The sequence below is a fragment of the Cynara cardunculus genome, assembly GCF_001531365.2.
Source record: "Cynara cardunculus var. scolymus isolate 2C chromosome LG 10, CcrdV1, whole genome shotgun sequence".
In the NCBI taxonomy this organism is placed as follows: Eukaryota; Viridiplantae; Streptophyta; class Magnoliopsida; order Asterales; family Asteraceae; genus Cynara; species Cynara cardunculus.
The window spans coordinates 25,691,196-25,707,845 of record NC_037537.1 but is presented as its reverse complement, the minus strand read 5'-3'; the positions used below and the strand labels follow the sequence as shown (position 1 = coordinate 25,707,845).

Below are 16,650 nucleotides of genomic sequence, written 5' to 3'. Positions count from 1 at the left end.
ATCAAGGGACTTGATTGAATGTAAATATTGAACTAAAAAAAGTTAACCCCACAAGGGGACTTTTAGGTTTATATCCTGAATTAAAATTGTGGGGCCAAAACAAAAAGATTAAAACCTGGGGTTCAAATAAAGTAAAACATGGATTGACTTGCTTGGTTAAATCTGAACATTGTCCAGACTACGGAGTGGGAAATATGCAAGTTTGCATGGTGACATGTAAATGAAAACGGAAAGCTACGTGGCCAATACAAAAACTTCTGAACTTTTTTTGTAGTTCAAATAAACAAATTTGGTTAGTAAAATAATACTTCAAAGAACATGGAAAGGGAGGAGAATAACTAGATCAAAAGACAGATGGGTGAAGTAGAAATTTGGCAGTTTGTCTTGGCTACACAGCCCATTATGGCTGAACAAAAAGCTTTGGACTACAGGACCGGTTAGGACCAGCCCAAGAGCTATTTGAATTTCATTGCATATTGTACCTGGAAGGCTGGAACATGCCCTACAACAGGATGATAGTTCTAGCTATTTGATTGGCAATAACATTACATCTAGATGGGGACCAAATCAATGAATCTAATTTCATAATTACTAGAACATACATCAACAAAGATTTGCCAAAAAACCTGTAGAAGTGGTACTAGGCGATGCTGTTAATGGCTGGATTAACTAGCTTCAGACCCCAGCCCATGTCCTCACAGTGTCGAACATGAGGTACTACTGCACCAGTATCAGTTCCAGTTCTCTTTCTGCAATCAAAAAAGGGTGGAGCATGGAAGCAAGGCTCAATTGACATGGCACGAGTGCAAGCTGGATTTGGGGTTGTTTCATTCTCGGGTTTGTACAAGATCCATGGCTTCAATCCTCCAAGACTTTGAGCCACATAGCCGAAAGTTGACCATGAACTAGTGATCAGCTTATCTGTTAGACTCAATAGGTATATTTCTGCCCATGCTTTCCTGTGATGCATCTTCTTTTCAGTCTGTTGATACCCTTCATGGCTTGGTTGAAATACCTCAATCACTTCTCCAGTTACTGTTGGATGTTCCCAGTACATGTCTCTTATTTTCTCAAAATACCCTGAGCTTAAAGATGTCAAAAGAACAGCTTTTGACTTCTGGTTTCCTGGGTAGGTGACGAAAGATTTGTTCGGATTGATTTCTGGAAGCAGGCTGTTGTCTAAAGAACAAGCTAGTATTTGATCTAGTACATACTCAAATGGACCAACCCTGGTATCAAAAACCCTGACCTGGATGCCAATTCTTTCATCTGCTTGCGCTAGATAAGCTTCATAGTATCTCGTTATAAGACCCCAAATGGGATTCGTAGGGAAGAATAGATACCTGCCTAAGAAGTGGAAAACTGTTTGTTTTTCTGGGAATAGCGCAAGTAGTTCTTGTTCGAACGATGGCATCAAGAAAAGTGATGGAATGAAGTAATTATCAGATTTCATGATTACCCAAGGAACCTTTTGAAGAAAGCTTTGATCTTGATCACAGAAGAAGAGCTTATCATGATCATTGTAATCATGAACCAGATGAAGATAAACATACGGTGACAACGATGATGATGAATTGGTTGAAAGCTTTAACATATTACCGAAACACTCTGCGGATTCCTGATTGAAGCTGTTGAATTGATCAGTGATAGGGAAATCCAGAGGAAGTAACCATGAAACTTCAGGAAAAGGTTCGCAAAAGAGATCAGGCATGTCAACTCCACGATCAATAAGTAGGACACGGTCTGTGAGAAGGGCGTAGAGAAAAGCCGATGCCAAAGTCAGAATTCTGTTTCCTAGACCACTGAACGATACCCAGACCAGATAATTACAATCCGAGTCTTCTTCTGTCTTCTTACCAGACCTTAGGTTTGCTACGGTTCTGTTGTAGGGCTCTGTATAGGGTCCACAACGCTTGTGAAGGGCTTCGTATCTCCGTAACCTAGAAGTGAGATATGAAGAAGGTCTGTATGGTGATTCTTTACGATATGATGCTGCTTGGTACCTACTGAGGCAAGAATCATCATCAAATTGACTAGAAAGAAGGCCACCAAGTAACCTGTCATCATGCTCCAAACCTGAAGAATGCAGCTTCTTCTTGTGCTGCACAAATGACTCCAATGGAACATCTTCCTCATCTAAATCTAGTACATGAAAAGAAAAGGTGTCCAAAACAAGAAAATCGATCAGATAGTCAACTTTGCTGTTAAACAGCATAAGATTCCCCAAACATAACAATGACAACCACAAGGGTTGTGGTGGAATGCCCGGGGTTCGATTCCTGGCATACACAACAATCCCTGAGTTTATCAGGGCTGATTTCTTCCATGGTGTTAGTCCAGGCATAGCACACCCTTCCCCAAAAAAAACATAACAATGACATTGAAGTAATAAAAAACCCTCTGTGCCCAAACCAAAACTTTGGCAGAGATGGTGCACCAGCCCCTCTACAACTATCAGATCTGGAGCAAATTATGTCTACAAGTTCATGGTCGAATCCAAAACCTCAGATCCTCTAAACTGTAGTAAGTGAACCTCTCATAGGCATTAAAACAGAATGTAATGCAGAAGCAAGTAGATAGTGATTAAAGTGCATTAATTTCATGAATACCATACCTTTGGTAGGGGCCATATCAAGAACCCTAGCATCAGCAACTGCCCAGATGCTATTTAGAGTAGAATCTCTGAAAATGACAGAAATTGAAAACAAAACCGAAAGAACCATTAAACAAACAACTAAACCCCCCATTAACTTCAAAGGAGTCAACCCAAATCTGGTCTGTTGATCACGAGATACATCGTCGCCTCCAAGATCCGAATACTTGGGTGGATCACCTGAATTCTTGTTCAGTCTTCTCATATCGACCTAAATGTACGAGAACAGTGAGAACGAATTCACAACAGCCGACTAATAATAAATGGCTTCCTTTTGAATCTATAATGGAACTTATGGGAGTAATCACATGAGAAAGAAAAATAAATTCAATGACCTTATATATAAAAGTCTACACGTACCAAATGGACCAAACCCTAAGAATGGGCTTGGCTTGGACAGTCGATCCAAATGGGGCTTGAACATACATAATTTTATATGTATTTCTACTGAAATTGATTTTATATTATTAATTCAGATATTACGGTAAAACCTTGAATGTTAGTCAAACCAATAGTTCTTTCCTTCTGCATTCTTTCCGTCTCAGTTTCCATGAACCATAGTGTAAATTCGTCAGATCAAGTTTTTGTTTACAAAATCCTGTGTTGGAAGTCCTAATTTCACCAATTAAGCTTTATGTTCTGATAATATTGCAGTATTGTATTTGTAAACCGTTCAAATCGATCAAATGTGTGTAAAAGGTGCGATAAGTGAGTGTGTTTCTTGATGAATCAATGGGTTTGGTTGCGACTGTCGTCGTTTTTTGGTACTAGGATTTGAAAACTTTGGGTTAACGGTGAAAGTTAATTGCATCGCCAGCAAGCTGATTACGAGATTGTCGGCGACTATCAAAAGCTCGGTTTTCAAGGATGAAAATAATCGGGATATTATACTACATACCCACTTCGAATATATACGTGCAGTCGTGCACTGGCTTGATGAGGGTAGTAGATCTTGCAGCAGCGTCGGTGGAGAGTCGGTGGTTTTCACACATGACATAACAGTATTGGAAAGAACGCAACTGCTCTCTCGTGTGTTATGTATATGTATAAGGTTGGATTCAGGATAGAAAAGTAAGAAAAGATTTGTATTTTTGGAATAATTTTAATTGAAGATAAAATGCACAGAATAAATTCTTATATCATAGGATGGGAGTGATGAGATTTAAAATGATCAAGGTCCGTATTATTATTCTTGGTGGTTTTATATGTATATATATGTATGTATGTATATATATATGAGAAGATTAGAAGAAAAGTTAAATGAGAAGTGTAAAAACCTTGATCACCTCTAATTTTAAACTCATATCCGGTACATCTTCTCAGCGTCTCTCATCCTAATTCAAGAATTAACATCCTTTCTTACCCTTTCTTAAGCTACTCAGTTAACTCTTATTTGTCACCAAAACCCAACAGATATATACATATATAAATGAGTGTATATATATGGTCATGGATGCTTGGATGGATTTGTTGCGACGGTTTAGGTCTAATAGTTCTGATCAGACCTAGCTTTCAGGTATCGAGATAAACCCACTTAGAACGAACATATGCTCAAGACCAGGCCTTGAAGGTTAGGCCCCAGGCTTTTCGTGCACATTTACGGCCAGCCTTCCATGTATGAAATAATGGTAATTGGGTTTTAACCCTGCCGACTCCGTTGAACGAGAAGATGAATTATAAAATCTTGGTAATACTCACCTGAAGATATGATGAGTTACTATTTTAAATTTATTATTACTGTATTAAACTTTGAAGTTCTTCAAAGCTTACAAGTAAACTGTAAACCCCCTGATGATTTTTTCTGGTTCTTTGATTTGAAAATTTACATAACTGACTCCTGGATTTATGAAATTGTTAATATCGTTCACCCTGCATTTTCATGCATTGGGTAGTTTAGTGTATGAAAGCTAATTTTATTAAATGAAGTTGCATTAAATGTTTTTCTGCAAATAATTATTAAAAATTCAAGGACATTAAATTTGATGGTTATGCCGGCATTAGACATTTCCAACGAGTCAAGGACATAGAATTTTGACAGGAGATGTCATATTCAGACATTCAGGATATCAATGTCCTAGCATGGTCAGGGGCTATTTGGTTGGTTTTTCAATTAACTCAGGTATGGATAAAGATGTTTATGTGGATTAATTTGTCTGCATAGATTGGGAAATTTTTGTTTCAAAGGGTTTTCTCATGGATGAAAGAAAGTCTTTTCTTATTGGGAGGGATACGTTTGGAAAAAATTTGACTTTCTGCATAAAACTCCCCCTAAAAGCTTACTGAATAAGTCATTTTCTATATCATTAAACCACTGCATACAATCACGTATAACTAACAGAATAAGCTGAGTCTCATTAAGCTTATTAAGTTGCTAACAAACATGCATCCTGTTTCTTGCATTTTTCTTTATTGCTGTTAATGTTTACTGTCATTAAGCTTATTAATGTTTACTCTTTCTTTTATCCAATGTCTCATGCACTCCAGTTTCCTTTCAAAAAGTTTGCATGTCGAGGGTATTCACAGAAATAACCTCTATACCCCAAGGGGTGGATGAAATGTATGACTACATCCTACCCGACCAGCCATAGATATTGAACAAACCCCAGAACGGAAAAAACACTGAATTTAGTTTGCACTCGTCTCATGTCAATCGAGCCTTGCTTCCATGCTCCACTCTTTTTGGATTGCGGTAGTCCCTCATGTTCGAAACTGTGAGGAAATAGGCTGGGGTCCAAAACTAGTTAATCCAACCATTACAACATAGCCTAGTACCACCTCTACTTTTTTTTTGGCAAATTTTAATTGATGTATGCTCTTGTAGGTTGTTTCAGGTACAAAATGCAACGAAATACTAGTGCACCATCACACCCTTGTCCATTTCTTGTGGTGGAGAATGATAAGATGATTGTATAGAATAAGGGAGTTTAGGGATGTACATCAGTTCACTTTCATAGCTCAGTACCTAAATGAATATAAATTAAAGGGTTGTAGAAAAAATATACTTTTATTAACCATGTTGTATGGTATCACTAAATTTATATTATTATGTTAGATCAACCATTTTTTTATTTAAATAATTCTCAATATTTATCGCACAATCATTTTTCATTCGAATACTTATCCAAACAGAGATGGTTAAAATGATAATTTTCTGTCATTTAGACTATTTATACACAAAACAAATAACAACCGATCATTTACCACTTACTCGAGACACTTTTGATTGCTAAGTAGATTGATAATGTTACCCCATTGTGTATGCTTGGAGTGTCGAGAACCGGGAGTGGAAAGTTGACTCTCAAGTGCTACAGAACTGTGTTATTTTTGAAGCCAACCGCAATGATTTAAGACTTGAGATTTTTACAATAACGCTGTCACCTTATTCAACACACAACTTCCGATTAGGACCTACCATTTCAAATCAATACAGGTAAAATAGTCCATAATGATAAGTTGTTTATTTGAAGTGAACTACACAAAGAAGGGGGATATGTGCAGATTACTGGTTACCATTTAATGGTAATTTTTTTGATAGGCAATAATACTACGGACAGAGAAGAACCAAAAACAATATGATAGTTTGTTGGGGGATCAAGTGTTCACATGATACTTTATCCACTTTGGTCCAAGCAACAGGATTTTCTCTTAAACATATCGTATTGACACATGCATATTATTAAGATATGGATTTGATGATTTATCATCCTTATGTTTCAAAATGACAAGTTCTTATTGGATATGTTAGTTGTGCACTTATGTTATTTATAGATACATTATCTAGTTGGACTACCTTTCAAGTATCACTAACAACTTTAACCATTAGTGAGTTATAGAAAGTACAATTACTCTTGTACCCTTCTTATTGCTAAAACACCCCCTTAAAAATTAAAATGTCTTGGAGAATATATATTCTGCAAGGCCATCTTGGACATTAATGGACCCATCATCCAGAAAGGTAAATCCCTTGTGAATAGTTCTGTAAGCTGAAATTGGCTATGGACTATGGAGCGCAATTAATTTCAATGTGCTTCGTAAGCCCATGAAATGTTGTGTTAGAAGCAATTTGTACATCAGATTTATCATCACAAAAGATCAATGTAGGAGCAGTAGATTGTTAGATGCAACACCAAAATCAGTCCATAGTTGTTGTAGTCGCATCAATTCTCAAGTAATTAAGGCCATGGCTCGATATTCAGCCTCATTGGACGATTGAGAGACTCTTGACTGCTTCTTGAATTTTCATGACACCAAAGAGTCACCAATGAGACACAAAAACCAGTAGTAGATCTTCGTGTATCTGGGCACATATACCAATCCAAATCACAAAAAACACGAAGCTGTAAGGATGATGCTGTGGATAAGGACAGACCTTGACTATGTTGCTGTTTGAAATAAAGCAACATAGTCCCTACCAATGCCTTTATAAGAGTGAATATTCTGCCTTAGATTAAGTGAATGCAACATTAATGACAAAGGAGGAAAATTTGGCGTACCCTTGCCTGGAAGATTGCTTTAAACCATAGGTGGACTAATTAAGCTTGCATACCATCTTCGATTAATTAGAATTGGACTCCCCTTTAAGTTGTAGCCAAGTTGAAGTTCCATACAAACTTCCTCGTTTAACTCTCCATTTAGGAAAGCATTATATACTTTTAACTGGAGCAACTCCAATTTGTTGACAACAACAATGACAGGAGGTTTGACCAACTTTGCAACCAGGGAATAAGTGTCAAATTAATCTACCCTCAGATCGAGTATAAATCATGTTTTAAAATTGAGCTATACTCACAATATCAAATTTATTTTTGATCAAGTGTATCCAAGTAAATCTGTCGTCACCATCAACAATTGTGACAAAAAACGATGTCCCTGGTAAGCGGGTTTTTACAGTGCCCTGATATATCTCAATGAATTAAACCGAAGATTTCACTGCGCATATTATTCATGGGTACAAAGGTAAACACCTTTGTTTTAACGGCTGAAGCATATATGACGTAATGGTGCTTTCATACCATATTACACACAACAAAGAAGCAACAAGGGTGATGAATATGTTTGTTGTACACGTATGCTATTTAGTTAACTACCTTTCAACTAACACTAGCAATAAGTATTAGTTAGTTACAGAAGTACAATTACTCTTGTACCCTTCTTGTACTAAAATTACATTTTCTAAAAATATTTGATCATTTTTTCGATTGTCTTGGAGTACCTGCTACTTATTCTGTGTCATTACTTAGTTTCATGCTTTGATTGGGATACATGACCTTCGTATGTACTTCCTTGAATGGACAGCGGGTATCCCTGCCTTGGGTTATCATTTCCATATTCTTAAATTGGTGTAAGAGAATATTTTATTGTCTGTTACGAATCTTTATAGTGTAAAGAATTTAATAAGCATTTACTAAGCTGCACTGTTATTTGTATAGATGACTGCACATCGAGCTTTCCAGTTCTGCAAGCAATATAAACGGACAACAGAGTTTCGGAGGCTTTGTGAAATAATTAGGAATCATCTTGCAAATCATAACAGATACCGCGATCAGAGGGATCGGCCTGATCTCTCTGCTCCAGAAAGTTTGCAATTGTATCTTGACACTAGATTTGAGCAGTTGAAGGTTGCAACTGAACTTCAGCTTTGGCAGGTTTGTTTGGTATCTTGTATGTATTTGACACAGACGGGCATAAATTTTAACGATTTATGATTGATCTGAAATGCTAATAAAGACATGCAAGTTACACAATGTTTTTTTACCAGGAAGCTTTCCGATCTGTTGAAGATATATATGGGTTGATGTGTATGGTCAAGAAAACTCCAAAGGCATCTTTTTTGGTTATATATTACGCCAAGTTAACCAAAATATTTTGGATCTCCTCCAGCCATATTTATCATGCATTTTCATGGCTGAAGCTATTTGCACTTCAGAAGGGTTTCAACAAGAATTTAAGCCAGAAGGACCTGCAGTTGATAGCTTCATCTGTTGTTCTTGCTGCACTTTCAGTTACTCCTTATGATCGTTCACACGGTGCATCTCATATGGAACTCGAGAACCAAAAGGAAAGGAACCTAAGGGTGGCTAATCTTATCGGATTTATTGTTGATCCTAGATCTGAGAGCAGAGAAGTGGTAACTTGAATGATTGGGTTATTGTTTCATTGGTTCAATATTTTTCCAATCTCTTATTAATTTATGTCGTTTTTTACTCTTTACTTTTCCCAGCTTTCACGCTCATCACTTCTCTCAAAATTGGTAAGATTAAACATTTCATCACTTCTACTTACTACTATATCCTAACCCTCCCCCACCCCGATAGTTTACAGTACTTCTCGGCTGACTAGATCTTTCACTACACCATAATTGGGTTTATAGGACTCCAAAACTGTCTAAGTGTAACTTGTCCCACATAATAGAAAATGGGATTTGCAAGCTCCTTATAAGCCTCAAGTTGTGGGCTATCAATAACTTACACCATGGTTTTAAGTTGGGGTTGAAGTTGTGTTGCTTTGGGCTTTGAGGTGTTACAGATGGTATCAGAGCCAATCTTTGTTTCCATGGGGATGGTGGGGAAAACCTCATTGGGTATGATGAGTCCTCGAGTGAGTGGGGGGATGTTTGTAACATCTTAGACGAATCCCACATCACCGATTACAAGGAGGAAGACTCTGGGCAGGCCTGATGAGGAAGCCAGGAGTTTAAGAAAATGGGATTTCCCCTTAACTAGTTTTCTTGGGGACACAGTCTATTATGACACTTAAAAGACATTTTGGCATCCTATAAACATGATTTTTTTTTTTTTGTATTGTCTCTACCATATTTAAAGAAATATCTTCCAGATGTCAAAGTAACATATGGGAATGCCTGTACTTTTTATAGGTTTCGAAGGGTGTAATGTCATGTGTAACCCAGGAAGTAAGAGATCTCTACCATATTTTGGAGCATGAGTTCTCCCCACTGGATCTTTCATCAAAAGTACAACCATTGCTCATGAAAATATCAAAGCTCGGGGGTAAGCTTTCTTCAGCTTCTTCTGTCCCAGAAATTCAGTTATCTGAATATATTCCTTCACTGGAAAAACTTGCCACACTGAGATTGCTACAACAGGTGACTAATACATTCATCTTATTATTTTCAGTCCCTTTTATAGGGATAATATTTCTTCATTCAGCTTTGGTTGTGTTTTGACTTTATGAAACAGTATATTTATGTCTGTTGTGTCCTGCTTTCTGCTTTTCTAGGTATCCCGTGTGTATCAGATAATGAAGATAGAAACTCTATCAGGGATGATACCTTTCTTCGATTTCTCTGCTGTAGAAAAAATTTCTGTCGATGCTGTCAAACACAATTTTATATCAATGAAAGTTGACCACAGGAAAGGCGCTGTTTTCTTTAGCAGTCAGGTGTGTTATTTTCTGCCCTTCCTGAAAACATCTCTATTGTTTCTACTGTGCTATACCAGTGCCTAACCTTAGCAAATGGGACATAAATGTGAATTATGCAAGCGGTTATTGGGTATTAAGAGCATCTCCAACATTTCTCTAAGATGGAGAATGAAACTTCAAAATCTGTAAAACAAAAATACATTCAACCCCAACACATCCTCCATTTTGAAGATTACAACATCAATTATATTATTAATTCCATTCATCTAATAAAATATTATCTCTCTCTCTCTCTCTCTAAATATTTTGTTCACCTGCATTTCTGCCAAAGCTTGTTATCCAACTTAATTGAGATTTATATATCAACTTGACTTGAAGCTCACTGACTGTAATTTCCGTTTACATTTTAACTACTTGTTTTCCCTTGTCGAATTTGATTTTATGTTGAATTAGATGCCATGAGATCTATAAGTTTGTTTCCTTTCTGTTCCTGCGGAAGAGATTGGGTGTCTGTACCATCCTTTGCTTCCTTCTACAGTTTTCAGAGTCCCCCAGTTCTTATAGTCAACTTTTTCGATGAATGTATCAACCTGAAAATGATTCAAATATGTTCGTTAAGTAGAAAACGGAAGGAGAATAAACTAAGGGTTGTTGTATGAATTAAGCTAAGTGGTCTGTTTATTATGTTGAATAATCTGTCTGAATAATATAAATGACCATTTTATCTTTGCTTTTTGTTTTGAGGCATAACTTTTTTTGAGGTGTTTTCATGTAGCGTGTGCAGATTTCATAATTCATATGTATGATTTCTGTTCTCACTCTTGCTCAGGGTTGCGAATCTGAAGGGCTACGTGATCATCTAAGCGTTTTTGCAGAATCTCTTAGTAAGGCAAGATCCATGGTTTTTTCTCCCCAAAAAAAAGCATTGAGACCTGGGGAGACACTAATGAGTTTGACGGAGATTGTGGATAAGGAGCATAAAAGACTGCTTGCCCGCAAGTCTATAATTGAAAAACGCAAAGAAGAACAAGAACGCCAGCTTTTGGAGATGGTATTTTCAGTTCTAGTATTTTAAAAGATGATATATGAATCGTAACTGTGAAAATATGTGAAACCTCATCAGGTTACTCTCCAAAAGAGCCTTTGAGGAGAGAAAGGAGGTTCCTTGGAAAGATCCAAGTCTAGTCGATGTGGGACTCTAAGAGCATCTCCAACAAATTCCCCAAAATGGAGAAAATAGAGATTTTGGGATTTTTTTTTTGCTCCAACAGATTCTCCAAAATGGATAAAATAGGAGAGAGTGTGCCAAAATCTCCGAATTCGGAGAACACTCCAAGAATGATTACAATGAGAGAGAAATGTTATTAGATATATTTTCATCAATAGGAAACTTTGAAAATAAATATTTATGAGAGAAATAATATTTTATTAGATGAAAGGAGTATTTTAATAATATAATCAATGTTTCGATCTCCAAAATGGAGAATCTGTTGAGTTGAATCTGTTGGAGATGCTTGAACACGCCCCCTCCAATAGGGGCTAGATGGGCAAAGATGATACATAGTGTTGAGTCATGGGCACCAGAGATGTGTCCAGGAGGTGGACCTTGGCTCAGATTCCAAGTGAAAATATGTGGAACCCTACTCTCCCAAAGATCCCTTGAGAAGAGAAGGGGGGTTCCAGCATATATTGAAGTAGAAAGGTCCAAGTCTGGCCGATGTGGCTCTAACAATAACTTCTACTAAACTAGAACTATTGTTCGTAGGAGCGAGAGGAAGAGTCGAGGAGACTTAAACAACAGAAGATTACCGAGGAGGCAGAGAGACAACGACTTGCTGCTGAGTATGCGCAGAGGAGAAACCAAAGGATCCTTAAAGAAATTGAGGAGCGAGAACTTGAAGAAGCACAACAGTTGTTAAAAGAAGCTGGAAAGCGTGGTAAAAGGAAGGGCAAGAAGCCCGTCATTGAGGGGGTGAGTCGAATCTATTTTCTGCTACACCTTCCTACAATTGGGCCACGGGATTAGTCGAGGTGCACACAAGCTGGCCTGGACACCCACGGTTATAGGAAAAAAAATCGAGCCAAGCTAACCTTATACGATCCATGCAGGAGAAAATAACTAAGCAAACATTAATGGAAATGGCGTTAAATGAACAACTAAAGGAAAGACAAGAAATGGAGAAAAAATTACAGAAACTTGCCAAAACAATGGATCATCTCGAAAGAGCTAAAAGAGAAGAGGCAGCTCCTCTAGTTGAAGCAGCATTCCAACGACGTTTAGTTGAAGAGAAGGCTCTGCACGAACGTTTTCAGCAGGTTGAAACATCTATATCGCTATGGCATTAAGGAGCTGTTTGGTTGGTTTCCCATTAAGGGCATGTTTGTTAGCAGCTTAATGAGCTTAATGGGACTCAACTTATTCAGTTAGCTATACATGATTATTTGTAGTGACTTAATAATATAGAAAGTGACTTATTCAGTACGCTTCTTGGGAGGAGCTTTATGCTGAAGGCCAAGTTTTTTCCAAACCTACCCCTCCCAATTAAAAAACACGCTCTTTCCATCCATGAAAAAACTCTCCCAAACAAAAATCTTCTCAATCTATACAGACGAACTAAGCCACATAGCAACTTTTATCCATACATGACTTAATAGAAAACCAACCAAACAACCCCTAAGTCCTCTATAGATAAAGTTGTCTGTGTGAATTGATCTATCTATATAGATTGGGGAAGTTTTTTTTAGGAGAGTTTTTTCATAGATAGAAAGAACGTGTTTTTAACTGGGAGGCACGGGTTTGAGAAAAAGTTGGCTTTCTGCATAAAGCTTCCTCCTACGAGGCTGGGCTCTACTGTTAACCCCCGTACCACTAAGCCAATGATCCCTTCGTCTTTTCAAGTTAATTTCCATGGATTTTTTTTTCGTTTTGTGTTACTCGTCTTATTTTTTAGACATAATCCTGAACTAGATGTTTGATTTAACACTGCAGCTAGAGATTGAGCAAAGCCGGTTACGTCATGCTGGAGATCTCGAGAAGAAAAGGAGGCTGAGCAGAATGATGAAAGACAAGGTTACCAAGCATCTTGGTTTTCTAAAATTTGACTTCATGGGTCATTAACTTAAATCCGATATGCTTCATTACCTAGATTTCTTGTTTTTGGTTTAGATTTTGATAAAATCTAAAGAATCATAAGTTTCTATCAAAAAAATTGCAGGAAATATTCCAACAAAGAGTTTTTAGTAAGAGAGAAGCCGAGTTCAACAAATTGAAGAAGGAAAGAGAGGAGCGAATCAACCAAATATATCATTCTAGAAAACTAGAGCGGGAAAGTAGGAGGAAAATGATATGCTATTTGAAACTTGAGGAAGAAAGGCAGAAAAAGTTACATGTCGAGGAGGAAGCCCATCAACGCGAAGGTATGTCTTAAATATATTTGTGAAAATATGTGGAACCCGAGATCACTCTTCATAAGAGCCCTTGATGAGAAAGGGGAGGTTCCAACATATATATGAGAAATGGTCCAAGTCTAGCTAATGTGAGAATCCTACACGCAGGGTCGGACCCATAAATTTTTTCAAATGGTGGCACCATTTGGCTATAAGAAACAAATATAGGGAAAAAATTTCAAACAGTGGCACCATTTGACTAAGAAAATGACACTAACAAAATTTGAACTCGGGTATGGGGTGGAACAAAAACCTTGCAAACCAACTCTTCCAAAGAAAACTTGTTCTCATTGTAGTTTCAAAATACATACGGTGGCACACAACAAATTAATACGGTTGCACCTTTCACAAATCTAAATTTTTCTACCCTTAGACGAAGAAATAATACGGTGGCACATGCCACTACTGACACCACGGTAGGTCCGTCCATGCCTACACACCCCCTCCAATGGAGGCTAGATGGACACAAATTGTCCCGGAGTGTCGAGAGGGGGCTAGCTGGGTTTCTAAAATGGTAGACCTTGGCTTTCATACCATGTGAGAATATGGAACCCCTAGATCACTCTCTAAAAGATCACTTGAGGAGAAAGGGGAGGTTTCAACATATATACTGGAGAAATGGTCCAACTCTAGCTAACGTGGGACTCCAATAATATCTATCTTTAACTTCGTGGCATGGTTCTATTCAAATGTTCGCTTTTTCACATTCATCAGTGACATCACCTCACAATATCTTAGTTCCATCCTACTTCTGTGTTGTTATTTGGTTGAGGGCTTGTAGCAACTGTTTAGTGTCTTAATCAATATATCTATAGGATACGGTTAAGGGGAAAACCGCAAAAAAAAATGAAAAACTGAGGAACGCTCCGGTAACTATTCATCTGGACAAATGCAATAATTTGTCAACAATTTGTGCAGTATGCACATGTGCATAAAAAACCAAGAAACAATTTCAAAACCAAATGAACGGTTACCAGGGTATTCCTCAGTTTTTCATTTTGTGGGGGTTTTCCCTGAACCTCCCTCTTATATATATATATATATATATATATATATATATATATATATATATATATATATATTTGTGTGTGTATGCTTGCCCAACTCTTCTAGGGTGTGTTTGGTGCACAAATTGGACATGACTGGACAGGCAAAAGTGAAGTAGGAAGGGAAAGAATTGTAAAAGTTTTTAGGGTATTAATTTGACATGGATGGTTCAGTATTTTCCAATCTTGTCTCATTTCCCTTGTTTATGTTCCACCTATTTTTTGGGATAGAAAAAATGCATTTTGTCCCACTAAGTAGCTGTCCTGTCCCAGTCTAATGTCATGTCACACGTCAGACAATAAGTTTTTATACTAGCATGTCCTAAGTACCAAACGAAGGAACAAGATGCTGTCTGAAAAATTAAGTTGCAACATTTATGGTTGAAACTTAGCCGGCATCTAATCATCTGCAAGCCCCAACTTTTTTTTTGATTTGTGGGTCAGTGGGAAAAAATCATCTTAGCAACCAACTACTCCCAGTTATGCAAGTTTTGTTCGAGTGAACAACAATCGAGTTTAGCAGAAAATTGCGAAACAACACTTCACTACACTTCATTTGAGTGTCAAGATCGCTGTTTTCTGCCAATTGGAATGTTGTTTTTGCATTTTGTTAAAGTCCCTCTGGCGTGTAGCTCAGTTGGCAAAGGGGCTGAGTAACTTTGTCCAAATACAAGACAGGTCTCGGGTTCGATCCCCCCGGGCTAGCCTCAGCCACCGAGTGAGAAATGTCCCCTCACAATGGTGTCCTTTGAGGCATGTTTCATGTGGGACCGGTTGGGGTTGCAGGTAATCAATTTTTTGCCCAAATATGTAGGAACCTTCCTTCTCTACCCAAGCCTTTTTTGGTGAGTAATCTAATAGGATTACACATATTATCATATGGTATTAGAGCCAAAGTCTGCCAGAACAAGGACTCGACACCCTAGGACAATCTGCATCTGTCTAGCCCCCTCTCGAAACTCCTAGACAATAAGTGCCTGTCTGGCCTCTGTTGGAGGGGGATGTTAGAGTCCCATATCGGTTAGACATGTGTCATTTCTCCTCCTTAAATGGGTTATTTTGGAGAGTAATTTAATGTGGTTGCACATTATTCGATTCTGATTTGCATATTGGATGATGTGTGTATATGCTATTCTCACAAAGATGTTATGGTCGGGAATTAATTCGTACTAATGCTTGGTTTTTTAATTCAATTTTTGCAACCGATATGTGGATCATTTGTTTCTTTCTAATGGACTTGGACTATTTCTTTTGCATATACGTTGGAACTTCCCTTCTCTCGGAGACTAACTCTGTGTTCTCGAAACCTATTCTACTAAGGGAGGGAAAACGGAGGAAAGTAAAAAAAGCTCGTGTTCTCGAAACTTTTTTAGGAGAGAAAGGAAAGGAAACCGAAGGGAAATAAATGATAAGTTTCTCCCAGAACTTTCTTTCCAAACGTGAAAGAAATTAAAACCCTTCAAAAAGATTATTAGAATTACAAAACTACCCGACTTTTCATAGTAAAAGATATATTTTTAAAGGGTATATTTGTAAAAATGGCATCTTTCCTTTCTTTTGCTTCCTTTTCCTTCTCTTTCGAGAACAAAAATTAAAAAAAAAAAATTCCATCTCTTTCTTTTCCATTCATTTCTCCTCAAATTCGAGAATACAACGTAATTAAATGGAGTTCCACACATCTTATAAAATGAAAATGAGGTCTTTTCTGTTGGTGTATCAGAGGCCGAGAGGCGGAAGAAGGAAGAAGCCGAGCGTAGGGCGAAGCTAGACGAGATCGCCCAGAAGCAAAGGCAACGCGAAAGAGAACTTGAAGAAAAAGAACGTCAACGAAGAGAAGAAGTCTTGAGGGGAACACCTTCTATGCCCGTAAGGCCTTCCGAGGCTGCTCGCCCAACTAAACCAATGCCCGTTGCAGCTAATGCTACAACGACGCCTGGCAAATACGTGCCCAGACACCTTCGGGAGAGGATGGCTGGTGGTGGTGCACAGGCCCCACCACCTTCCGAGCCCGATAGGTGGGGCCGCCAGGATGACCGGCCTAGTGACAGGTGGCGACAATCGGCGTTTGGCAGCGGAGCACCATCAAGATCTAATTGGTCAACATCCAGACGTGGTGAACGTTGA

General features: G+C 38.0%; 2 protein-coding genes across 5 annotated transcripts in view; one reads left to right on the top strand and one right to left on the bottom strand.

The window, feature by feature from the left end:
- The window catches only part of LOC112520162 (eukaryotic translation initiation factor 3 subunit A-like), a 22,044-nt gene extending 5,394 nt beyond the window's left edge, over positions 1–16,650 (top strand). Inside the window, exons 4-14 of the mRNA XM_025128462.1 lie at positions 8,083–8,298; positions 8,412–8,780; positions 8,874–8,903; positions 9,528–9,755; positions 9,890–10,051; positions 10,863–11,084; positions 11,799–12,005; positions 12,143–12,349; positions 13,023–13,103; positions 13,249–13,450; positions 16,247–16,650. Of these exons, the coding sequence (XP_024984230.1) occupies positions 8,083–8,298; positions 8,412–8,780; positions 8,874–8,903; positions 9,528–9,755; positions 9,890–10,051; positions 10,863–11,084; positions 11,799–12,005; positions 12,143–12,349; positions 13,023–13,103; positions 13,249–13,450; positions 16,247–16,650 (2,328 nt within the window). The remainder of the gene's footprint in view (positions 1–8,082; positions 8,299–8,411; positions 8,781–8,873; positions 8,904–9,527; positions 9,756–9,889; positions 10,052–10,862; positions 11,085–11,798; positions 12,006–12,142; positions 12,350–13,022; positions 13,104–13,248; positions 13,451–16,246) is intronic.
- On the bottom strand, positions 360–3,796 carry LOC112519222 (galactoside 2-alpha-L-fucosyltransferase-like). Of its 4 annotated transcripts, none has more exons than XM_025127226.1 (3): positions 2,615–3,796; positions 1,858–2,142; positions 360–1,743 (listed from the first exon to the last, which is right to left on the bottom strand). In XM_025127226.1, the coding sequence occupies exons 1-3, from the start codon at positions 2,856–2,858 to the stop codon at positions 641–643; spliced, it is 1,632 nt and encodes a 543-aa protein (XP_024982994.1). In that variant the 5' UTR covers positions 2,859–3,796; the 3' UTR covers positions 360–640. The 4 variants fall into 4 exon arrangements, with proteins under 4 accessions (XP_024982994.1, XP_024982995.1, XP_024982993.1 ...); XM_025127227.1 differs by having other exon boundaries at positions 360–1,940; positions 2,058–2,142; XM_025127225.1 differs by having other exon boundaries at positions 360–2,142; positions 2,615–2,864; positions 3,014–3,796.